The sequence below is a fragment of the Antechinus flavipes genome, chromosome 4 (genome assembly GCF_016432865.1).
Source record: "Antechinus flavipes isolate AdamAnt ecotype Samford, QLD, Australia chromosome 4, AdamAnt_v2, whole genome shotgun sequence".
Lineage (NCBI taxonomy): Eukaryota > Metazoa > Chordata > Mammalia > Dasyuromorphia > Dasyuridae > Antechinus > Antechinus flavipes.
The window spans coordinates 463207542-463234377 of NC_067401.1; the positions used below are offsets into that span (position 1 = coordinate 463207542).

General features: G+C 44.7%; 1 protein-coding gene across 1 annotated transcript in view; it reads right to left on the bottom strand.

Annotated features, from left to right (window-relative positions):
* Positions 1–26426, bottom strand: part of PGM1 (phosphoglucomutase 1) — a 65096-nt gene extending 38670 nt beyond the window's left edge. The window contains exon 1 of the mRNA XM_051999519.1: positions 26057–26426. Coding sequence (XP_051855479.1) covers positions 26057–26302 — 246 coding nt within the window. The 5' untranslated portion in view covers positions 26303–26426. The remainder of the gene's footprint in view (positions 1–26056) is intronic.
* Positions 26427–26836: the final 410 nt, after the last annotated feature.

Consider the following 26836-nt stretch of genomic DNA (forward strand, 5'->3'; position numbering starts at 1 on the left):
CCAGGTCTGTTCTAAACAAAGAAGTCTCTAAGGTTCTAAGAAATAATGCCTTAATTAACTCAAGGTTCTCAGCCCATTTGGACAGCTAGCATTTCAGTCACATTCTTAAAACAGCAATAAAAACAGTAGTTCCGTTTTTACAGATGGGAGAAGACACGTCCAAAGTCTCACAGCTCGTAAAAAACCGGAGGCAGGATTTGAACTCAGGCCTTTGTGACTCCAAGATCATCGTATTATCTGCCTTCACTGCTGCCCGATCATTGATATTACACTAATCATCTATTTATGTGAACTCACACATCAACACTCCTCTCAACAGCAGCTGGAAAACCAAAGTCTCCATTTCAAGGTTCCGAGGACCCGAGCATGTTTCTATAGTAAAAGCAAATTGAGGATATTTATACACTATTTAAAAGCCTTTGAAAGAAATGCCTGGAGGAGTCGGGGTTTTCTAGGGAAGGATAAATAACCCTTTGGGAAACAAAACTCTAGCTAGCTAGAGTCTAACTGCTCTGTCAAGCCAAGGTTAGAAAGAAAACAGACATCGAATGTTTCCTTGAAATCTCTCAGGCAAGGAAGGATGGGTATCCGAGGGGCTGCTCGGGGCCTGAAACAACACAACTAAAAGTACATATGCTGGGGCCTTGGCCCAGCGAAGGGCGGACAGAGCCGTGGGCCGACATCTGCAAAAGGGCAAAACACAGTTTGGTTCCTAACTTTAAAAGATAACAACTCTAATTTTTAAAATAAAGTTGAAATCATGTAAGTTCAGCATCAATTTAATTTATTAGGTAAGGGGAAAGGGGATCTGTATCTGGCATTTCACTGGAATAGGGAATTCCCAGAGGACAAAAATCCATGCAGAACGTCCCTCCTCTCCCCCCACCACATACACACAACCTTACATAGTTTCAGAGAAAGGTTCTTGGCTCGTGGTATGTACGTGGTCTTGAATCCAGGTTTTCTTGACTCCAAAAGCAGCTCTCTATTCATTTGCTTTTGCTGTTTCTCAAATGGTTTTTTTTTTAATTTTTTAATCTTTTATTGATTTTATAGATGGAGAGTTTTAAGATTCATTTTTAAAAATTAGATTGTTTTTTTAATAATTTCAATTCCACAAGTATTTCTTAAGTTATAATTGTGTGCAAACACTCAAGATGCTGAGGGGGTGTGGGGGAAGGTGTTTAAGGGTAGAATATAAGAAATGAAACTGTCCCTGCTCCCAAGGAGTTCAAATTCGATTAGTTGGGGTGTTGGGTGTTTGTTTTATTAAACATAGCAGTTTATTGGAAACTTAATAAGAGGACTTTGAAATTCATTCCACTTTTGAAATATATTCAGTTCTTAAAAGAAAGGTAACCTATTATGAACATATTGAAAGAAGTTTGCATAGAACTAAAAATGGGTGAGATAAACATCAAAATACCTCTGAGATTTTCCTCACACTCAGAACATAGGTGAAGATGACAAAAAATGAGGAGAATTATTATTAAAGGGGTTTTGGCAAGACACTCATGCATTGTTGGTGGACCTGGGGATTGGTCCAGCCATTCTAGAGAGCAATTCAGAATTAGGTAAAAAAAAAAAATTACTAAAATAGAAATACCCTTTGCCCTGGAGATTCTAGAGCTAGTCATGGATAGCAATGAAATCAAGGACAAAAAGCCCATGGATCTACCGATTTTTGGCAACACCAAAATTTCACTTTGGAAAGTAGGGAAAAAACCCAGAAAACTCTAGAATGATCACAGTTGAACCGGATGGTGATCTATAAATGTAATAGAATATTACTAGGTTTTAAGAAATGAATATGATAAAATGGGAAAGTGTGAGAGAATTTATATGAACTGAGAGAGACACAGCAATGGAAGTAGAACCAGGAAAACAATATACTCAATGACAAAAATTGAAAAAATGCAAAGAAAGACCACAACTAAACAATGAAACTGAGTCATTTGACATTATAATGATAGGAGAAAGCATCTTCTACTCCATTACAGAGAAGGGAGACTTGAGTGTGGAACACCACATGTGTCAGATTTGGGGGATGTATTTTTCCCCTCTACTTTTTATTCATGCCATAAAGGAGGAGGGGTACAGATTCACAGGGTAGTATTAAAATAAAAGTCATCAATAAAATTTAATATTAAAAAATAATTCCACTGTTTGTTTTTTCAAATCAAGCTTTTCTTAAAATTTGGGTCAGTTCTGGGGTGTCCATTTACAGAGAGGTCAAATTGCTTTCACCCAAGACCATTCCTAAGATTACAGCTGCAGTCAGGTGTCATGGAAATAGCAGCGATCTGGGAACCGGGATCTACTCCTGGCTCGGGCATTAACTAGCTTAGGAGAGTCACTTAAACTCTTTAATATTTACTTTCTTCATGGCAAAAGCAAGGGATTGAACTAAATGATTCTAAGATTCTGCTGAGCCCTAAAATCTTCTGATTGATTCTACATATGAATTTGGACCTAGTTGGATGGATGCAGTGACTGATCTTTGTAGCTTATAAGAAAGCCAGTTTCTCGAGCCCCCAAAATCCCATGACAAAAACCCACCTCCCTCCCTTCCCTGCAGAGGTGAAGGGGATTAGAAGCGACCCATAACGCCAGACGCAGATGACGTATCGTTTGGTATTACTGAAATGCTCTTTTTTCCCCCCTTTCTTCTTAAATCTTTGTCCAAGGGATGGCTCATCGAGTAGAAAGAGGACTATATTTGGAAGGGAATTTAACAGCAAAAAACCATCACGAAATATGTTTTTTTTTTAAATTTTAAATAAAATCTGAAACAACAACAAATACTTTCAGAAGAAAGAAATTTCACTACAGATACAAGGACCCTTTGGCAGAGTCTTGCCTTTCTATCTTAAGCCAAAGTTGATCCTCCCCACTGATGTATCATGCTACCGGTAGCTTTTTTGGTGCTGGGCACTTGCCAACCCCTACCCACAAGGAGCGGTGTTTGAGTGAGAGCGGACCTTTCAGAGTCGCATTAGGAGCATGTGCCCGCTGCCAAGTTAGGCGTGCAGTACAAAACTAAACTCAATTGCTCTGATTCTCCAAAATAAGGCCGGCCATAATTTCAGGGACACTCTTGGATTGCACGCCATATAAAAATATTACTCGAAACTGCGATGCTAGATGGACTGTGACGTATGGTAAAAAAGAAAAGGCATTAAAACATTAAGCTCTCTTAGACGCACACGCTAAGTGGGACAGCTATTAAGAAACTCATTTGTTTTAGCTCTCTCACCCAAAGGTTGAACTTTATCTTCAGAAACATTGCTGCTGAGCATAGCAAACCCAATTTGGTATAATGAATTCTCCTAGGTTGCCAGTACTCCTTCACGATGACAGAAATTGCTCTTCGCCCATATGGGGCAGTTAAAGATGGCTCCCTTCAGACAGGGAACTTTCATATCAATCGGAGGTCTAATCAATTTTATGATGGCAGAGTTATGAAGCCTTTCTCTCCGGTTCTCTCTGGGGCTCCGGCTCCTAATCAGGCTCAGGCTGAGACAGACGGGAGCAGATGGGATGGGGGAACAACAGACCCACGATGGGAAGCCCTCTCGTTTGACGGATGAGGCAACAGAAGTCCACGGGTTTGAGCGACCGGCCCGAGTTAAAGGGGTGAGCATCAGAAATGGATCTGAAGCCAGGTCCTGATTCTATTTCTAGGAGGATACAGTGGAAACTGTGTAACAGGCCAGGCTCACAAAGGTTCTGTCACTTCAGACCCAGAACTGGGGAAAGGTCGAGCCACCAGGGACGACCTTCAGTCCAGTGATAGAGTGCCGGCCTGTTCTGCCCAAGGTACCGTGCTAAGGGATGGTGGGGAGCGGAGTAACGACACAACTGAATGGATAGAACAAAGTAAACCGTGCGTTTGGAATGAGCAAAGAGACACCTGGAAATTTAGAGAAAGCCCAGCAAGGCGATCAACAAATGGGAATTTTGATTCATCTAGAAAAGTCCCTCCAACCAGGACCATCCAAAATGGAACTAGTCCCTTCAAAGAGTGGTTGCCACCCTGCAATTGAAGTCTTCAAGAGTAGGAAGGAAGGAAGAGAGAAAGGGAGAATGGAAGGCAGGAAGGAAGGGAGGAAAGGAAGAAGGAAGAAAGGAGGGAAGGAAGAAGAAAAGGAAAAGGAGAGGAGAGGAGGAAGGAAGAACAAATGAATGAAGCAAAGAAGAAAGGGGAGGAGAGAGAGAGGGAAGAGAGACTACAATAGGCAAGCTGGAAACAAAAGGAAAAGAGAGAAAGGAGCCAAGGTAGCATTTTTTAGAGTCACAAAGGAGACGTAAACAAGTAGAACAACTTTGAAACTAGCATTGAATTTAGTATATTCTTTTAAACATCCAATCTATCTATAATATAATTTGTTTGTAATCTGTAGTCTCACACACAATTCTCTTTTGTTCTATATCCGATTAAGCTTGTTAATGAGAAGACCACAAAAACAATTAGACTTCTTGCCGTTCAGCACTCAGAACAACCCATTTCTGGCCTCCGTGCTTTTGCCATGGCTGTCCCCAATGCCAGGAGTCCTGTTCCTCCTCGCTTCTATTAGAGATTCCTTGGAGACTCAGCTAAACCCCCACTTCCAGCCTGAAGCTTTACCTGACCTCCTTATTCCTTCCTCTGAAAATCCCGTGAATCAATTCTCCCTATATTTCCTATATTCCTCTATACGGACCCATTGCTCCCTAGGCGGAGTTTGCATCCTGAGTCCCCAGCATAGTATCGGAAACACATTAATTGAATGAAATGCTTGTTGGTTGACTGAATGACTCCTTGGGCTAGCAAGCAGCTTTCCTGCTTATCTCAGCCCTGTGCAGACACTGAAGGCAGCCAGATTCCGGAGACATTTATCCCAGAAACGCTCAGCGGCCCCTGGGCCTCCTGTGTCCCTGGTGCTGCCGGCCTTTCCCCTGTGTGGGGCTCTCCTATCACTAACACAGCCGACCCCGCCTCAGGTGGGACAGGACTGCACAAAGGAGGATGCTCATGGTTTCGAATATCAAATCCCGCAGAGTGCTCAAAACAGAGGATTAAGGGGAAAGCTCTCGGAGCTGGAGACGAGGGTCCCCCATGATCTAAGAGAATGATCTCAAGAGAATAGAAAGACAGGTGACGAGGGGCCGAGGGGCACCCGGGGTCAAACCTGATTAGCGGGCAGGAAGCTCTCTGCCCATTGTCAAAGCTGAGGCCACAACATGACCCCTGCCCCGAGCCGGATAGGGTTCCACACGCAGTGACCAGCTAATGACGGTTTCCATCCAGCTGGAACCGTGTAGCCCGGGGCTCCCTTCCAGCATGTGCGGACTTGGGGAGGAGAAGGCTGCTCCCACATTTCTCCTTTTCCTGAGGTGGGAAATAGCAGGTCAGGAAGTGGGATGAGAGGGGGGTTAATTCCCCTCACCAGATTTCAGCCCCTTCGCTTGCAGCTGGGAGGGAGGACTCCCCCTCCCATCCCTGCTCCTCTGCCTCCCCTCGGCTGCCTTGGGCTAACCCCTACCCCACCTTTATTTTTCCTTTTTGGAATATTCAATCGCTCACCCTTCTTTGTTCAATCAGGTCCCACCTGAGGCAGAGTCTGCCTGTGTTGGTGATTAGGAAAGCCCCAACAGGTAAAAGGTGATCAGCATGTGGTGGGGCCTCGGTTTACTCATCTGTAAAGTGAAAGAATGACTTTGGTAATAAACCAAGTCCCTTCCAGTCTTTAATCTGGCCATTTTCAAGGCCTGGATTTGAGGCTTCCTGCCAGCCCTAAATCTCCAATGCTATAATTCCATGGCCTGGGTTTGAATCTTAATTCCGGTGCGTGACTTTGGATGGGTCAGTTCTCCTCTACAGCTGATGTTCCATGAGGAATTAGAGGGGCCGGAGAAGGACGTTCCTTAGAGACCTGCCCAGCTCCCGCAATCTGCTTCCAGGGGACTCTGGAAGGTTCCTCCTTTCAAGACCGACATGGGAGACGGGCTCAATAAAGAGAAGCCCTCGAGGGAGGTGGCCCCGAAGGGCAACGGGACAAACCCAGTGGGGCTCTGAAGGGGGACGGTTCTCATTTTGCCCATCATCTTCCAGCAGCGGCAGAGCCCTCCCCTACCGAGGACGGGAACCGAAGACCCGGCAAGATCCAGTGGCGTCTCCCAACCAGGGACTGCCTTTAGCCCGGCACATAGTAGGCCCTTACCGAATGTTTCCTGATTGGTTCTGTGTGTGACCCTGAACGAGTTAATTACCTTACTCAGTCTTATTTTCTTTACTACTTAAATGCAGAATCTCAGGACGTCGAATGGAATAATAGGAAAAGTGTTCTGCAAACTTGAAAGTGTCATCAGTGAGCTACTGCAATGATGAAAGTCTTCCATTTCATCCTTTATCTTCCTTTGATTTTTAATGTCTCAAGCTGACAATTAGGTGGCGCTATGAACCCGGAGTCAGAAAGCCTCAGCTTCCAGAGTTCAAATCCAGCCTCAGATACTTATTGCTGTATGACCCTGGACAAGTCCCTGAACCCAATCTGCCTCATCTGTAAAATGAGCTGGGGAAGGAAATGGTCACCACTGCCGGATCCTTGCCAAGAAAACCCAGAATGAGGCCACAGAGAGTCAGACACAACCGGAAAGTGACTGAACAGCAAGATTCAAAGTGGGGTCTCCTCATAAATATCAAGTCATCTCTAACTCGGGTTAAAACAAAGCGCAAACAAAAACTCAAATCCTGACTTCAGTGGAAGGCACAAACAAACACCATGCTCCTTTTTATCCAGATAATGATAAATGGGGAGGAATGGGGGGAAGAGAGAATATAGGAAAACCGGGATACATACATTGATGGTGGAGTTGTGAACTGATCCAACCATTCTGGAGAGCAATCTGGGACCATACCAAGGGCTATCAAACTGTACATACCCTTGGGTCCAGCACTCCCACTACTGAGTCTGTATCCCAAAGAGCTCATAAAAGAGTGGGAAAGGATCCAAATGGGCAAAACTATTTGTGGCAAAATATGGGGGCAAGGAACTGGAAATTGAGTGGTTGCCCGTCAATTGGGGAGCGATGGAATCAATTGTAGTACTTGAATGTAATGGAAATACTATTGCTCTATAAGAAATAGGAGTAGACTGATTTCAGAAAAGACCCGGAAAGACTTTTATGAACTGATGCTGGGTGAAGTGAGCAGAACCAGGAAAACACTGTACACAGCAGCGGCAAGACTATGTGATGATCCCTTAGGACAGACCTGGTTCTTCTCAGCAATGAGGTGATCTAAGAGAATTCCAATAGAGTTGGGATGGAAAATATCATCTGCCTCCGAGAAAGAACTAGGGACTGAATGTGGATCGAAGCAGACGATTTTCACCTTTTTTAGTTTTGTTTTTTCCTTTCTAGGATTTTTTTCTTTTTGTTGTCATTTTTCTTTCATACTGTGCTTAATATAGAAATATATTTAAAATGTATTATCATTTTAAATATATTTAAATAGAAATAGATAAATAATATTGAAATATGTAAATACATCAACTACATCAGACTGCTCACTGCCTTGGGGAAGAAAGGAAGGGCCGAAGAAAAAGTTGGGAGGACTCACAATCTTACAAAAGAAAATATTGAAAATCATCTTTACAGGTAATTGGAAAAAAATACCAGTGAGTTTTAAAAAAGTCTTCTCATCAACCACGAACAGTAACGTGATTGTTGTTTTCTCAGTTATATCTTTCAAGAACCTGAAAACAGCCATTTCTCCCCGTTCCGCAGCTGCCCCCACCTCTGGTCCTTGGAGCGGCTTTCTCAGACCATTTTCCCAGGACGGTTTCTCTTGGGTCCTCAGAACTGCCCCAACCTGTTTTTCTCCCAACAATGTTCTCTTTCTGTTCCTTTCGGAGACTAAAAGGCCAACAGCAAAGGCGAGCTGCTCTGCCCGTGCACAGGGCTTCAGCCCCAATAAAAGGAGCCATCATTAGGGTAATGGCCACTTATACGTTCATGAGATACACCTGGATGGATGGATGGATGGATGATTAAATCTGTTCTGAAAGCAGGGACGAGATCAGAGGAACCAGGGGAAGATTTACAGGAGGGACGACAGGCTAACGGAGTCGTGGAGATTCAGTAAGACCGTTGGGGTCTTTAAGCCAAGAAAACACCTCAAGCAAAGTCTCCTCTGGGGGAAGGGGGGGGGGGGTGAGCTGCCCCCTCTGTAACAAGTACAAACTTCACTTTAACCACTGAGTGAAAGCTAAAACTACCACTATTAACAAAAATACCCCCAAAACCAGTGGTTTGGAGATGGCTGCTCTCATGGGAGACGCAACCTGCTGTACCAGCAAACGTACTGGCCCTGGGGTCAGACAAAATGGAATTATGATTAGCTCCATGACCTTGGTCAAGGGTAGATTGCTGGGTTGGGAGTCAGAAAAACCTGTAATCAGATCCTGCTTCTGATATTTACTAGTGGATGAGTCACTTTAACCTCTGGGTGCCTCAGTTTCCCCATCTGTAAAATGGGTATGGTAATAAAAGAACCAACATCCCCATGCTGTCATGAGGATCCAGTGAGATAAGAGGTGCAAAGTGCTTTGCAGAAATTAAAGCTCAATATAAAAGGCCACATTAAGTCACTTTATATCTCTAAGTACCACTCTAGGTTCTAGAGGTAGAGATGAAATGAACCTCAGAGGCCAACTGACTCAACCTTCTCATTTCATAAAAGAGAGAACTGAGACTCAAGGAGGTGAAGGTCACATGAGTGATTAATGTAAAAGTGAGATTTGAAGCCAGAACTCTCCCTCCAGATCCTATATTCTACTGTTTCCTCTGCCTACCTCAGTTTCTTCATCTGCAAAATAGGCATAAAAATACTCACATTAGCTCTTTTTTCATAGAATAGTATCAAGAAATAGGAATGACCCTGCTGACATTCCCTCCATGGTCAAACAGAAGCATCTGATCATGACAACATATAACCAAACATTCAACTCCACGGGCTCAGAGCATGTTCTCTCGCAAACTTCACTTCCATTCCAGGCTCTTAGGGGCACAAATCTGGGACGAAGTGAAATCATTCCTTCTCCTCCTCCTCTTCCTCCTCCTCCTTCTCCTTCTCTTCCTTCTCCTCTTCCTCCTCTTTCTCCTCCTCCTCCTCTTCCTCCTCCTCTTCTTCCTTCTCCTCCTCTTCCTCCTCCTCCTTCTCCTTCTCTTCCTCCTGTTTCTCCTCCTCCTCCTCTTCCTCCTCTCCCTCCTCCTCCTTCTCCTTTTCCTTCTCTTCCCTCTCCTCTTCCTCCTCCTTCTCCTCTTCTCTTCCTTTTCCTCCTCCTCCTCCTTTCCTCTTCTTCCTTCTCCTTCTCCTCCTCTTCCTCCTCCTTCTCATCTCTTCCTTCTCTTCCTCCTCTCCTCCTCCTCCTCCTTCCTCCTCCTCCTCCTCTCCTCCTCCTCCTCTCCCTCCCCCTCCTCCTCTTCCTCTTCCTCCTCCTCCTTCTCCTCCTCCTCTTCTCTTCCTTCTCTTCCTCCTCTCTTTCTCCTGCTACTGCAACAAGCCAAGTTTCCATTCATCCCTTTGTACAGAGGAGTGCAGAAAAAAGTGAATTCGAGCAATTTTTAAATCATTCATGAGTCTAGGACTCCCTCTCGTGGTCAAAGAAGGAAAGACAGGGAGGTGGGCTGCATATTAGCATCCCTACCCAATGACACCAGGAGCCTCCCAAAGTTTTGCAGAGCAGGAAATGGGACCAGATTGGAGCAGCACACACCAAGACGGCGCGAGAACAGCCGGGATTCCAGCTGAGACCCTCCCAGCCCAAATTCAGTAACCACACAGCCACTTATTCCTTCACTCAACAAGCATTGGTTATGTGCTTCTCCTTAAAAAATAAACATGTATTAAGCACCTACTGTGTGCCAAATCAGAGGTGGACACCCTGGAGTAGCTGTAAAAGCAATTGTTAAAGTCAGGAAGCAAGGCAGGCAGGTAGGCAGTAGGGTTTATTAATTAAGAGCCGACCCTGTGTTAAGCATGAGGGATACAAAGGTCCTGTGCCACATCCCAGCTATGAGAAATCTCCCAGTGCCCCTTGGAAAGCTTGAAGTGGCAAAGAAGGGGCTGCTCTGCATTGCTCTAGGGAGTGCCTTCATCCGGGAGTTACAGTAAGGAGGAGGAACGTGGCTAGCATTAAATAGTGCTTTAAGAGGGAGGGAGGGAGGAGGGAAGGAAGGAAGGAGGGAAGGAGGGAAGGAAGGAAGGAGGGAAGGAAGGAAGGAAGGAAGGAAGGAAGGAAGGAAGGAAGGAAGGAAGGAAGGAAGAAAGGAAGGAAGGAAGGAAGGAAGGAAGGAAGGAAGGAAGGAAGAAAGGAAGAAAGGAAGGAAGAAAGGAAGGAATGGAGAGGAGGAAAAGAAAGAAGGAGGGAGGAAAAGAAAGGAGGGAGGGGAAAAAAGGAGAGAGGGAAGGAAGAAAGGAGGGAGGGAGGAAGGAAGAAAGCAGGAAAGAAAGGAGGGAGGGAAGGAAGGAAGGAAGCAGGAAAGAAAGGAGGGAGGGAAGGAAGGAAGGAAGGGAGGAAGGGAAGAAGAGAGGAAGGGAGGAGGGGAGGGAGGGAGGAAAGGAGGAAGGAAGGGAGGAAGAAAAAAGAAAAGACAGGAGGGAGGGAGGACAGAGGGAAGAAGGGAGGAAGGAAAGACAGAAAGAAAAGAGAAGGGAGGAATTTGCTTTAAAAACACTTTATATTCTACTTGATGAAAACCATTCTGCCAGGTATCCGGAGAGGGGCAAGGATATGAAGAATATGGCGTCCTCCTTCCAGGTTAAGCAGGTTTATGGACTGGAGAGGAGCGTGCCATGATGGCTGGGGGTCCTAGAGATGAAGTCCTGATCTCTGCCCCTACATCTGAGAGCCGTGTGGCTACGGTCCAGTCCCTTTGCCACTCTGGGGCTGGTTTTTGTCCTAGAAATGGAGCTAACACTGTGCTAGTCTCTTCCAGAGGAGGCTGCTGGGTAACCATCAAGAGTGAGCATATAGGGACCACCTCTGTTGCCAGGAGGTGCCCCAATGGGCCGTTCCCACGTCTCTGGGCATTCATTCATCATTCTCATGCCATCCCCCAAACGTTTCCCCCGATGCCGCTCCACTGTTGGGAAAGGAAGCCCCAAGGCCAGGCCTTCTAAATAGAGTCCTGTATTTTTAAAAAATGAATAATAAATGATAAATTTTTCAAAACTAAACAGAGCCGGCCAACTCCACTGCCCCTGGCCGGGCAGCGGCCCGAGAGGAAGCAGCGGTGGGTAAATATCGACCACTTTCCTCCTGCACGTCCCTCCCGCTCGTCAGAGGGTCCATCAGGACACAGTGGCCAAGGTTCGAACCTCAGTTTTGTCACCGCTCGCCAAACCCCAGCCTCAGATCTAAAATGAGAGTGTAGGATGAGATGGCCCCTGAGCTCCCTTCCAGAGCCCATGGCTGGGATTCCCTCCCTCCCAACCTCTGCCTCCAGGCTTCCCGGCTTCCCTCAAGTAGCCCCTGCCGCCCTCCTCCTCCTCACCAGCTCATCCCCCATAGATCCTGCACTTAGTGCAGGTGGCTGAGTCACCATCACTGTAAGCGATTCTCCTTTGGGCCCCAGACTTTAGTTCTTTATTATCAAAGGAGTAAATGGGCTTAGGAGAAACAATTCTAAGAATTAGGTGCCCTGGGTTCTAGTTCTAGGTGCCCTGGGTTCTAGTTCTAACTCTGCTAATTCTGCCAGTTCTAATTCTAGCAGCTAATTCTGGCTTGGTTTATGACCCGAAGTGAATTCCATTTAATTTAACAAGCACTTCTAAGCACGCACCGTGTGCCAGACACCGGCCAGACCTGGAAACAGTAATAAAAACTAGACCATATTTTTAATCTGTCTTTGGGATGTGCAATTTCTTTTATTTGATACAACCCTGGGAGGTTGGTGCTGTTATTATGCTCACTTTCTAGCTCAGAAACTGAGGGAGAACTTGACCTGCCCAGGGTCCTGCAGCTACTAAAAGTGTCTGAGACTCATTTGGAACTAATTTGAGCTCCTGACATCAAGGCCGATATTCTACCCTCCGGCTCAGGATCCTTGACCAGATGTAAAATTCTCCCTCTAAAATGGTCTCCCCCTTTAAAGAAAATCACCCGTGTGGCCTCTAACACCCACTGCTGGCAGGAACCCGAGCAAATGGGTGCTGTTGGTAGTCCACAGCTCAAAGTCTCTGTCATTCAAGGCTAACTCTGATTCATGGCAGGAATAGCCTCCCATGGTGCCGAGGGCTAGGACCGTGTGTGAGAAAAAAAGTGAGTTCTGCCCAAAATTATTTGGTGCGCTTCCCTATGAATTATTCTCTGGTAATTGGTTAAAAAGAAGAATAGAAAACAAAGGAGGGGAAAAAATCCCGAGCCTGTCAAGCCGGAGGAGAACATTTCTAGCAATTACTTAGAATCTGGGACCTGGAAATTATTCTTATTGCAATCTGCCCCTTAACACCCGGGCAGTCTTCTCGTTTATTCTCTGGAGGAGCTCAAACTGCCACAGGCTTTCAGTCCAGTCCCATGATTCCCCTGCTGGCTTCCCACCAAACCGGTGGCTCCCGCTCACCACCTGTTGCCGAGCTCAGCTGCCTAAAGGTTAGGCATCGAATCACAGCCCGGTCATTTTTAACCTTCAGCCCTGATTTAAAATCAGGGCACGTAGGTCTGAATCCCATCCAATGCTGGTACACAGTAGGTGCTTAATAAATGTTTATTATTTTTATTTTCACCTAGTCCCACTGAGGTCACGTACTGGGCAGTGGGCTAGTATCTGTGTGCTTGAAAATGGGCAAAAGTGCCCTCGGGAACTCACTTTCTTCCAGGGAATGAACACATATGGACAATGAAAGAAATGCAAATTGGAGAGACAAGGGGAGGCTTCCTGGGGGAAGCAGCACTGAGCCTTGAGGCTGGCCGGCATTCCAAGAAGCAGAGATAAGGAGTGAGGGAATTCCAGGCACGGGCTGGGATAGCACAGGGAATTGCAGGTGAGGGAGTCTGGAGAGCACAGACAAGACCCAGCAGGCACAGCCTTAGTTCCCTTGTTAGTGATGGAGATATTAATATGTGTTCTCCCGGCAGACGAGGCTGTCGTGAGGCCCTGGCGAGCCAGAGTACTCCATGTAGAAGTTATTTATAAACTCGAAAATGGCCTGCAGGTCACCCATTCATGGGAGGATACCGTGTCAGGCCCCAAGAAGGGCAGAATATGGCGTGGGCCAAATGTCAGTGCAGATTCAAGCTATAACGCACTGAGAGAACTCGGCTAATGGCTGTCACATTGTAAATACAAAGGAGAGGGAGGGGAACCCGAACCTGCAGAAGCGGGGGGCCAGGGCTGTGGAACACTGCATACACGGTCAGGCTTCTTTTCTCTTCCTTTTTTACTCTTTGTCACAAGGACGGATCGCTGGGTAGACAAACATGGAGGGATAGCCAGGATCACAAGATCACAGGATTATAGATTTAAAGCCTGAAAGACTTGGGAAGTCGCTTCATTTTCCAGAGGAATAAACTGAGGCCCGGAGACAAGAAGTGACTTGGGGGAGCGACCGAGCCGGGATCTGATCCCCTCACTCCAAGTTTGCTGGGAAGGTTGGAGGTTTTTGGACGGACCATCTGGTGAACGAGTGGAAGGGATAACGAAGGGTGAGCGGGACGGGCAGGTCTGGGGCTGCGTCCCAAGCTGCCCCCACAGATGAGCCCACAGAGCCCTGGAGTCTCAGTGGGGCAGGGTTTTCTCCCCTTCCTTTGCAGGGAACTCGCTAGGGCTGGCACATCCACCGCCAGGCTGGGCACCAGGCACCCCCCTGGCTTCCACAGAATGGCCGGATCCAACCAGGACTCTGAGGAGTGACAGAGGACAGATGATAGATTGGCCAGAAATCCCCCAAAGACGACCAAAGCCTCCTCACTGAGGAACACCGAGGTGGGACAGGGGGAGCAGGCAGGGCCTGGACTCAAATCCAGCCTCAGACACTTAGGAGCTGCTTGACCCTGTGCAGGTCACTTGAAGGGTGTCTGCCTCAGCTTCCTCATCTGTAAAATGGGTATTGTGACAGTACCTGCCTCCCAGCCTCACACACATCTCCCCTCCGGCGGGTCACAGGATTTAGTCGGCAACCCCCCAGTGCTGGGGCTACAGAGACAACAGTGCATCAGCTCTGCTCTCCAGAAGTCTCAGTGATCTGGAGAAAAAGAACATTTGGGTCCAGGGGCCAGGAAAGTACATTTAAAATATACCCAAAGGGGTTTGGCAGGTGGGAGCAGGTACAGCAGGGGAAAGCAAGAAAGGCTTCATGGAGGAGGGGGCCCTGGAGCTGAACGAGCCCACTCAGAGGTGAAGATAAGGAGCTAGAGCAGTCCAGGCCCAGAGGCCTAAAGAGGGAAGTGGGGGACACACAAAAAGACAGCTCCTGTCGTCAAGGGGATCGCCATCGAATGTATGGCGTCTCTCATCAATCATTTACCAAGCAAACACAAAAGAGCAGATTTTTTAAAATGGAGAACGGTTCCTGTCCTCAGGACAAGGCATTTTACGCACGGGCGGCAGGTGGCTGTTCCCTTTCCAAGACCATCGTCATTCCCATTTCCTTTGAGTAGAGTGCCCTTCCCCCATCATATCTACCATCCTAACACAGGGCATTAACACATTCATTCATTCATCCCTTCATTCATTCATCCCATCCGGCTTTCCCTGATCCCTTCATTCATTCATCCCATCCGGCTTTCCCTGATCCCTTCATTCACTCATCCCATCTGGCTTTCCCTGATCCCTTCATTCATTCATCCCATCCGGCTTTCCCTGATCCCTTCATTCATTCATCCCATCCGGCTTTCCCTGATCCCTTCATTCACTCATCCCATCCAGCTCTCCCTGATCCCCTCATGGAGAGCAGAGCTTTCTCTTCCTTTCAGTTTTGTTCTCTTCGTCTCGGACTTGCATCTACAACACAGAAGGAGTTATTTGCTTAGATCCCAAGCCCCATCTCTGGACGAAGACTTTCTGACTTGATAATCCGAGTCAAGTCCAAGGGTCTCTTTTTCAGTCTTCATCCTCCTTGATCTTTCTGTTGGCCACGCCCATTTATTAGTTATTTTCTTCAGCTTGACTTTAGAGATACTAAACTCGTCTTCCTCTTCCCTCACCTCAATAACTACTCTTCCTTGATCTTCTTCACTGGCTCCTCTTTGTAAAAGCTATTGTCAGGGCAGCTCGGTGGTGCAGTGGATGGAGCATCAGCCCTGAAGTCAGGAGGACCTGAGTTCAAATGTGGTCTCAGACACTTAACACTTCCTGGCTGTGGGACCCTGGGCAAGTCACTTAATCCCAATTGCTTCAGGAAAACTTTAAAAAAAAAAAAAAAGCAAGCTATTGTGGATTTTCTCCAGGTTCTGTCCTTTGCCTCAACTCTGCTTAGATTCAACTCTGCTCTCTATACTCCCTCCCTTGAAAACTTCATTTATCCCCATGGCTTCAAATATCACTTCTATGAAGATGACTCATAGAATGTATGTATGTATATTTACATATACATGTGCATATATATATATTCACATGTATACACACACACACACATAAATATATATGTCTGGTACATATATATATATATATGTTTTCTGAACTCCTCACCTGAATTTCCAACAGCCTCCAGGACAATTTCACCTGGATATTCCAGCACCAAAACCAATAAGCCGACAATGTGGTTTGGGATCAGAGGTCAGTTCCCGTTCTAGCTTTGCCAGACCAAAATGCCCTTTGCTTTGCCTTCCCCCCCCCCCCATTAATGCTATTCACAGAATTTATGAGTCAACAGGAGAAAGAGACCTCACATGTGAGTACTCCAATCCCAAGATGAAAGAGCCTCCCTGGAAGGTAACTGTCAAGCCTCTGCTGTAAGACTCCATCGAGGGGAAAGCCATCCCCCTCCTCTGGGGGGCTCTCACTGTTTAGAAAGTCTCTGAGTCTAAAATGGTCACTTTTTTTCCCTGCAATTTCCAGCTCCTGTTCCTGTGTCTGCTTTTCAGAGCTAAGCAAACAGGTCTCACTCACTCGTCTACACAACAGCCATTCAAACGTCTGAAAAGAGTTTGCGTGGTTTCCGAAGTCACAGCTGGCTCTGATTTCATAAACTGAAAAGTGAATAGCATGGGGCACCTTGAACTTAATATTATTTAACAAATGTTAACTGATTTTCACAACCCCCCTACTATATATAAGTATGATCCATGAAGGCAGAAGCCCATCTTAACCTAAACTTTGCAAGAACCCCAATGTCTAGCACAGCCTGCACACAGTAGATACTTAATAAATGTTCACTGAATAGATTTTTCCTTCTAAGACAACTTTTTTATTATAAGCCAAGGGAACTTAACAAGTGAATTCAATTCAACAAGCACTTAATAAATGCCTGCTATATGCCGGCACCAATCTAGACACTGGAGATTCAAAAATAAAAATGAAATAGAACAACAGGTATACACAGATGTTAAGTATCTACCAAATGTATACAGAAGAAAGACAACAAAGAATAAGAAATCAACGAGAGCACCATCTTTATAAAAATCCTGCTCTCTAAATTATAAACTACTTATATATATTATATATCATATTATAATATCATGTTATATTATAATGGCATATATATTATTTATATTATATAGAAACTAGTTTTCAGCCTCAGGCAGAATATTGTATCAGGAACCAGGAATATAAGATGAAAAGGGTCACTATCTCTGCCCTCAAGGAGCTCACAATTGAACTGGAAGCATGAGATTCATAAATGAGCTTGATACAAGATAGAACATGAGAAGAGCAAGGGGAAGACTGGGAAAGAAAATCTGGGAAACAAACAGATGGGAATTCGAACAGTCTGCTATCATTTGGACAGCAATCTGCTCTCGTGGGTCACAGTTATGAAATCATCAGATTGAGTACAAAGTGAATAAAAGGCAATGCCAATTAAGGTGACTTTTCAAGAGTGGCAGGATTCCACCAAATCCATCATTGCTTATAAAAAGCATCCAACATTTCCACAGAACACTAAGATGAATGAGGCACTTTCCGCACAACAAATCTATGAAGTCAAGCAATTCGGTTATTCTTAATCCCATTTTACAGATGAAGAGATTGAAGCTCAAAACGTTCACTTGCTGAGATTCTCATCCAGTCTCCTAACTTCACATTTAACCCTTTCCAGTAAGTCACACTAGTATAGATAATACAGTTTAGAGAATTCTCAGGGATAGGTCCAAGTGATATTTTTTAAAAGAGAAAAATCCCAAAATATTAAAAAAAAAAAAAAAAGACAACCAAGAAGACATTGACAGTTACTTGTTCCCATGCGTGCTTTCCTCATCAGTATAAAGTCTTTGAGAAGCAGCTCTTTAATGAGAAATCAAAAAGGGAAAGTTGGGTCTTTGGGGGACAACTCTCTCCAATGGACCCCAGCCACATTGTCACTCAGCTGATACAAGGTTCTCCTGAGCTCTCTATTTATTGATTTGAAGAAATCATTTGATTTTCAAGAGCAAAAAGTGCTTTCTCATGGCCAGAATTCCAGGGCAGAAGGAAGCCCAGAGAAAACTGTTCAATAATTGGAGTGGTAATTGTGTTCATTAATTAATTAATATTCATTAAATAATTATTCTATTAGTATTAATATTTATTGTTGATTAATTAATTTTTGCCAGGTAGTCAATGAGGAAATGGACATTTGCCAAAGGGTCTCAGAAAGGTGTTCCATGGTAAAGGGTGAACAAAATGAAGACCTCCAACCCCCTGGAAAGATTGTCAGGGAAGGAATAAGGGAAATAGAGTCAGGGAATCTGGGGTTCAGATCTCAACTCTGCCATTTGCCACTCTGATTTCTTCATTGGTTAAAATGAAGGCTTTGGTAAAGATGATCTTCACATCCCCATCCAGCTCTAGACCTATGACTCAATGATCCCAGTGAGTCAACTAACTTCCCTGGCCTCAGCGTTCACACTGCTAAAATGAATCAGATCAGTCCCTTCCAAATCTGTGATCTTGGGATATTTATTTATTTACTATTTTATTTTATAATAACTTTATATTGACAGAATCCATGCCAGGGTAATTTTTTTTACAACATGATCTTGGGATATTTAGAAAAATTACAAAGCCTCCTAGTGAAACACCAAGGATCAGAAAGAAGCTTGTGTTATTCACCATCCTAACCCCTCCCCTGGCTGGGACAGAAGGGAGGGAGCTTTCTGCCCTGATGACAATGTAGCCCATCCAAATACGGATCTTTACAAAGGCAACTAGATTTAGGGTCTGCTACTTTGTAGCTGCATGATCTTAAGCTTCCTTTCAGCTTTATCTGTTAAGTGCTAAATGTGAACAAGAGCCCTGGAAAGATTCTGAAGGCAGAAAGCCTGGATTCAAACCCCACCTTTGCTACTCAGTTAAGTCACTTTGGGGATCAGAGGGACTCTGAGATCCCCTCTTTAATCCTGTAAAATGGAGAGAATAATTTTTCCACTGCCTCACATGGCTGCCAAGAAAGTGCCGTACACATCTTGCCAGTCAATATCAACATGAGTCCTGATTGTCACTGGAAAAAGGTCTACATAAATAAACTGGGATCAGCACTGTATACAGCAATATCAACATTACACCACAATAAATTCTGACGGACGTGACGCTTTCCAACAATGAGATGGTTGGTGCCAGTTCCAATAATCTTGTGATGAAGAGAGTCATCTACACCCAGAGAGAGGACTGTGGGAACTGAGCATGGATCATAACATAACATTCTCACTTTTTTTCATGTTGTCCATTTGCATTTTGTTTTCTTTTTGATCTGATTTTTTCTTGTACAGCAAGAAAATTGTATGTTACACATATTGGATGAAACATATTTTAACATGTATTACATATATTGGATTGCTTGCCATCTGGGAAAGAAGGGGAAAATCTGAAAGACAAGGCTATGCAAGGGTCAATGTTGAGAAATTATATGTGCATGTGTTTTGAAAATTAAAAGCTTTAATTAAAAAAAATAAAATAAACTGGGATCACAAGATAAGGAAACCAGGCTGGGTGGCATCTGAGAAGCTCTGTAGACCTTGCAATGATCTCAAATTAATGCCCATCAGTCTAATTAACCAAGAAACCACCCCAAGTGTAGTTGATAGAGAATTGATTAAAATAGGAAGCCCCGGGCCCATGGCACCTCTGTAACATCATCTCTCAGTGCCTTAAGGAACTCTCTGAGATTATAAATTACCAACAAGTAGCGATCTGCAATAATGAAGGGCTTTTCCTCACTGGGGTGCTCCCTAGATGATGACATAGCAGACTCAGATCAAAAACAAAATAAACAAAAAAGTTCTGGGGTTTATGTCTGTGAATTTAGGAGCACATATTCTCAGAAAAATTAATATGACAACCAATAGAGCAACAAGAAGACATACGGGGAGCGTCAACCAACTGCAACATGATTATGAGCAAGAAGGGATGCAACAGGTGCTATCCAAGCTATGAATAACCATCCAGCAAGTCAGAATATCAACTTGTTAGAGCAAAGAGCAAAATCTACTTCAAATTAGAAGGATAAAGAGGAGAAGAAATGCATGAGATGAGACAAGCAATGTATCTCCCTCCATGGGTTGAAAAAGTGAGAAGCTATAGGGGTAGAATATTTGTCCAATATAATCATTGTGTTGGTTGGTTTAGCTAAACTTAAAAAGAAATCTTTGTTACAAGGGAAACAGTTAAGGTATGGAAAGAAGAACTATATTTGGAAATCAATGTGATTTTTTTTAAAAAAGGCAAACAATATGGAACAAAATTTAAGGCCAGTAATGAAAGAGTTCAGTTATATCAAAATAACTATTTAAATCAACTGATGCCCTGAAATGGAAAATGAATAAATAAAATGACATGTAGTATGAGGGAGAAGAAATGGAAGCAATGTCAGATTTTATATTCTTGGACTCAGAGATCATTGTAGAGAGCAATTGCAGCCTTGAAATTAAAAAGACACTTGATTCTTGGAAAGAAAGCTCTGGCAAATCTGGCAGCTTGCTAAAGAGAGAGAGAGATCATCTCACCAACAAAGGACCATATACTCAAAACTATGGTTTTTCCAGTAGTGATGTAGGGCTATGAGAGTTGGACTGTAAGGAAAACAACATGGTAGACTCAATGTTTTTGAACTGTAAAGCTGGAGAAGACTTTTTAGAGTCCCTTAAAGAGCAAGGAAATCAAATTAATTAATACTTAAAGAAATTAATTCTGACTATTCACTGAAAAACAAATATTGAAGCTGAAGCTGAGATATTTTGACCACATAATGAGAAGACAGGACTCACTGGAAAAGACCCTAATATTGGGAAAGACTGAAGGCAAAAGGAGACAGGCAGAGGACAAGATGGATAGATATTGTCACTGAAACAAAAACATGAGCGTGGACAGAGTCTGAGAAATGGCAAAGGATAGAAAAGCATGGCGTGCTAAGATCCATGGAGTCACAAAGAATCTAACATGACTAAATAACAAGAACAACCACCACAAAAATCACTATTTCCTATGGAAGTTTACCTAGTGTAAAGCAATCACCACAACCCAGAGGCCAAAAAAGCCTATGAATAAATGAGGCATTCAGCAGACACTTTATTATTTGCTGAGAGGAGGGACATAAATAGCATCCAAAGGGAAAACCTAAAACAACATAAACTATTTCCAAAATCTTATTGAGGAGGATGGTGGAAGATTATCATTAGTATCACCTTTAAAAGAATGAAAAGTGAGAGGAGCAGGATGGAATTTGCAGAAAGCTTAACATCAGAACCAATTAGATCAGACTATCTGAAAAAAGCATTTGAAGATAAAACTGGAAAAAGAATACACACACACACACACATACACAAAAAATCTGTCAACATTTCTATTAGAAGTTACATTTTCATCAAGAGCAGTGAAGCCATCATGTTTGGGATTTCATGAGAAAGAAGAAAAGGGGCACTGAGGAAACTAAGATAGGTGAAATAGCAGGCACTGGTGCCTATAAATAGTCTGTGCCTGGCGGAGAGAACTAAGGAGTCATTATGTCAAGGATGTAGAGCTGGAAGGTTACTGAGAGATCACGTAGTCCAACCACTTGATTTTACAAATGAGGAAATGGGTGATTCAAAAAGATTGATGATAATGATGGGGACAAAACTCAAAATTTACAAATGTTTAGAAAGTGCTTTATATTCATTATCTCACAGGTAATAAGGGCAGAATTGGGCTTTCCCCTAACTCAAAATCTCAAGTTCTTTCTACTCCCCAGATTGAATCTCAAACTATCTGAAAGAGAATGAGGCTACTGAATGATTGCAAAAACAAAAACAAAAACAAACAACAACAAAAACAGATTACTGCCCAAAGCAAAGGAAAGTTAGAGGACATGGTTATCTACTAATCAGACACCACAAACTCTTTAAATAGACAAATGGCCCCTTATGTGGCAAGGGTAGCTTTAGTGAAAATATGAGGATGGAAGAACATCCATAAATGATAGCCTAGAGAAGGTATCTTTAAGCATTTCCATGTCCTGGACACATCGCTCCTTTAACAAAGCCTATAGAGTCTCTCAGGACCATGTTTTTAAGTACATAAGACATATAGAATTATAAAGGACACCAATTATGTTGAAATACAATTATCTAGCTAAGTGAAATGAGCAGAACCAGGAGATCATTATATATCTCAACAACGATACCGTTTGAGGATGTATTCTGATGGAAGTGGATCTCTTCGATAAAGAGAGCTAATTCAGTTTTAATTGATCAAGGATGGACAGAAGCAGCTACACCCAAAGAAAGAACACTGGGAAATGAATATAAACTGCTTGCATTTTGGTTTTTCTTCCCAGGTTATTTATACCTTCTGAATCCAATGCTCCCTGTGCAACAAGAAAACTGTTCGGTTCTGCACACATATATTGTATCTAGGATATACTGTAACCTATTCAACATGTAAAGGACTGGTTGCCATCTGGGGGAGGAGGGGGAGGGAGAGAGAGGAAAAATTAGAACAGAAGTGAATGCAAGGGATAATGCTGTAAAAAATTACCCTGGCATGGATTCTGTCAATAAAAAGTTATTAAAAAAAAAAAAAAAAGAAAAGAAAAGAAATACAATTATCTAAATATTTTTTAAGTCAAGTTCAAGGAGCTCAGGCTGAGAACATGTGTTCTGGTACAACCCACTCCATTAGTCACACAATTAACTGAGAAGTGTCAAGAATATGCCATTCTGAGCAGGCTGATTTCAAAAACGCTGGGAAAGACTTACATGAATAGATGCTAAGTGAAGTGAGAAGAACCAAGAGAACATTTTACACAGTAACAAAATTATGTGGTAATCAACTGTGATGGACTTGGTTCTTTTCAATAATGAGGTGATTCAAGGCAATTCCAATAGAAAGTGCCATCTACATCCAAAGAGTGAATTATGGAGACTGAATGTAGATCAAAGTATAGCATTTTCACTTTTTTGTTGTTGTTTGTTTATTTTTTCCTTTCTCTTGTTTTTTCCTCTTTTCTTGCACAGCATGATGAATATGGAAATGTGTTTAGAAGAATTGCAAATGTTTAACCTGTATCAGATTGCTTGCTATTTTAGGGAGGGGAGTGGAAAGAGAGAGGGAGAAAAATTTGGAATGCAAAGTTTTGCAAAGGTGAATGTTGAAAACTATTTTTTCATGTATTTGGGAACATAAAATACTATATTTAAAAAAAAAAAAAAAAAAAGAAAAGAAAATGCCAGCCTACTCTGGTCTTTGTTGACTATAAGAAAGCATTTTGTTCACTGGAGCAAAATAAAGTCAACCAGGTATTGCCATATAATGTTAAGACCAGTCCAGCTAATCTCTGATTATAGAGGGACAAAACACTAAGAGATGCTGCTCCCCAAAGGTGTCATGGGAGATGACAGAGTCTAAAGGCAAGATGTCTCTATAGATGGTGAAATTTGACAAATGTTCTTATCTTTGGATGGCTTCATACTGATTGTAACTGAAATTCATAAGAATCAAAAGAAGTCAGCCTACCAATCTATACCAAAACACAGATAGATAAAGAATACCTATTGTCCAACCTAGGATGTGTATCTGGATGGACAGCCCATTGTTCTGAGCCATCAGTGTATGTATGGCAGACTGATTCTATACATAAATAATGAATTCTCTGAGCCTAGAATAGAGGATGAGCTAGATTGTAGTTGGGAAACTACTCAGTATTTTCAGTAACCCAAAGTTTCGCCTTCCAAGAAAATCCCATCATTAAATTTCATTTAAAATCAACATTCTGATAATGTGTGTGTATGTGTGTGTGTGTGTGTGTGTATGTGTGTCCACAAGAATCAAAACTGCAGATCTCCCAAAAGCCAATGGTGATGAGACAACATCAAGCTGTTCCATATTACCAATAGTGACTTGCAAGTTAAAAGTAATCGCCATTGTATGAGCAAGGGATAACAGATGGAGAGCACTAGAGCTGCCCTAGTGCTACTCTCTACACAATGGTAAGAATAGAAACACTTGCCCGTAGATTGGATACCGGTAATGCTGGTAAGGAGTTAAGAGTGATACTACGTTGTGAGCTTGGGTGACTGGGAGTTTCATGAAGTTTTCAACACTCATGGTGAAGTTCGGAAGGTGGTAAAGTTTTATTGGTGGATAGGAAGAGTGTGAGATGTCTATCCCAGTTGAGATTCAAGCTTAGAGAGCAGGAAAGAAGTTAGGGTTGGATAAACAAAGGTGAGAATCATCTCCACAGAGATGATGATTGAACCCAGAGATGCTGATGAAAACATCAAACTCAATAAAAGTCCAGGAAGAAGAGGAACCAAAACAGGGACAAGTTGAGTGAGTGAGACCCAGAGGCAACTCTAGGAAAGGATAAGGAAGGATAAGTAGGGGAGAAAGCAGGAGAGTAAATGAAGTACATCCAACAAGAAGATATAAAGAGACGGATTCCTTGAAGAGAAGGTGGGGGAGAAGGACTTAACACCTGTGAAATCTCAGATCTGCCAAAGCACAGATAAATAAGCACGGCCAAAATCCCCTTCTATATTCCGAGAAAGGAAACAAAAGCTTTGTTAATCAAATAGTTATATAACTTCTGAGGTGGTTGGACCAAGAAAATGGGGAGCTGGGCTTGGAATCAAAAAGGCCAAGATCCAATTCAGATGATTATTAGCTACATTTATATCTATATCTATATCTATATCTATATCTATCTATCTATCTATATCTATCTATCTATCTATATAGTAAATGAACCTTGAGAGTGTGAACTGAAGCATAAAGCCTCCAGTTCACACTCTCAAGGTTCATTTACTAAGGCATTCCCATATGTCAGTTCGGCCATGTGGACTAGGAAGTCGTTTTTCTTTTTGTCTATCATTTTTCAATTAACAAAAGTAATTTTAAAATTAACCTGCCCTCTCATTTCCTGGTCCCTGAGAGCCAGGATATCTTGGGATCAAGTCCTGGCTCAGATACTCTAAAACACAGTAAGCTCTCCTCTCACTGCCCGGACAACTCTTGAGAAGATTCTAAGCTGAATCTGTTGTAGATCTGGGAGTGGCAAGTTCCAGGACCTTTAAAACAACAGAAAAAATGGATGGTTATCAGAAGTTCCAAGTGCCTGGTGCTCACTGACAACCAGTCTGTCCAGATTGAGGCAGAAATCAGAGATATTACAGCCGCTTTTCAATTCAAAGGCAACCTCACAGATCCACAACGTTCTACCTGTTCCTCGAGACTCAGTTTACCTCTCCATAAAACAGAGGTAATCACGGAACGAGAATTGGGCCTTGGGCCTTATCTATCAGAACTTTATTTTAGGACGAAGGAGGCTCAGAGAGAAGCGACTTCGTTCGAGTTGGACTCTACGCCACAGAGTTACGTGCATGGATGGGGGGAAGGAGAGGCGGCTTTTATAAAATGTCCCCGAGAAGCGAGCTATCTTTAGAGGGGGTGATAAAGTTGGTCCTTCCGAGGCGAGGCCAGATTGAGATTGCGGAGGCATCCAAGAAAACCAAAGCAACTTCAAAAGCCTATTGATTCGGTTCGGGAGTCCTCGAGCTCTAGATTGGAAAAAATTTCTGAAAAGTCGCTTCAATGTCCTCAGCTGAAGAATCCTGAGAGCAGCTCCTGCCCTAAGGGGCCTCCTGGCACCGGGTTTAGCTGGCCTGAGCCTCCGATCTTGGAGTCCCGGCCTTGCTCTAAGCTCGGGGCACCCAGACCTAGCTCGCGCTCACCCGGCTGTTCTCGGCAGCAGGTAAGCAAGTTCTCCCAATTCGGCTGGGAGAGCTTCCACGCGTGGGGGTAAAGCCTTTACCTTCATTTCCTGGCCTGACCCGACCTCCCACGCCCCTGGTCTGAAAATGCCCTAATAAAAATGGAGGGGGGTCCAGGTGCCCGGCCAGGAAGGAGAAAGGGGGACTGGGGAAGCTTCCCTCCCCCGGGTGCCAGATATAGGCTAGTGGGGCTGCGAGAGGGAAGAGCGGGCAACCCCTATATAACACGACCCCGGAAGGGAAGGGGTGAGCACGCTCGCGCCCCAATGCCTCCTGGGGTGTCTGCCCAGCGCCCAGGTCTCACCCCAGGTCGAGGCCGGAACGCTCAGTGGGGTAATTATATCTCTGGGAAAGGTTACTTTAAATGTCAAAGGCCTGGGGGCGGGGGATGGGAAAGAGGAGGAGGAAAGGGAGGAAGGGAGGAAGGGAGCAGGAGGAAGGGGCCGCCCAAGGTGAAGGCTGGAGTAGGCCCCAAGCCCCTCCCCTTCCCAGGCTCGCAGTCCCCTCCCCCCCAGGCCAACGGCCCGCCCCACCCCGCCCCGCTCCAGCCCACCCGAGCTCGTGGGAGACGTGCGGGACTCCGGGGGCGGGAGGGGCGCACCGCCCGCGGAAGCCGCCAGCGCTCGGCGCCCGCAGCCACGGCGACCTCCCTCTCCCCCCCACCCCTCCCCGCGGGCGCCGGCCCTCCTCACCCCGTTGGCCGCGGCGATGCGCACTATGAGCTGGATGGCCTCCTGCATGTAGAAGCGGCCGTCGCCCCCCACCACCAGCGTGGCCTCGGGCCGCTGCGCCGGCTCCACCGTGGCCAGGATACTCTGGATGAAGTTCTCGGCATAGTGGGCGTTCTCCTGGAACACCCGGACCCGCTTGCGCAGCCCGCTAGTGCCGGGCTTCTGGTCCGGGTACGCCTTGGTCTGCACCTTCACGATCTTGACCATGGTGGGGTGCTGCCCGCGCTGCGGCCCCGCCTGCTGCCCCGCGCTCCGGCCCCGCCTGCCTTCCTGCCACCGCCGGCCCTGCAACTGCTGTGGAGCGCCGATGGCCGTGTCACACTCACACACACCCGAGACACCGCTCTCCTTAAAGAGACAGCGGGCTGGGCCCTCCCCCTCTCTCGAACCTCCCACCCACCAGCGGGTGCCCGGAGGGACTGAGAAAGGTGGTTCCCCACCCCCAACCCTCTGGGTGGGGCCTTACTGTCGGCCTTCCCTCCTCCCACCAGCCCTCGCTTGGGAAACCCTTCCCCTCCACACCCTGCAGACCGAAGCAGCACTTTCTCCTTTGGGGGGCGGGAGAGGAGGGGCTGGCTATTTTCTACACGAGTGTGCCCAGCGCTCTCCCAGTTATAGGTGCGGGGAGGGAAGGACGTGGGATTCGGGCTGGTTTAGGGAGAAAGCTCCTTGACTTCAGCCCCTGTGGAACCCGGGCCTCTCGGGGACCTCAATGTATTCACGTAAAATGGACCAAATGGA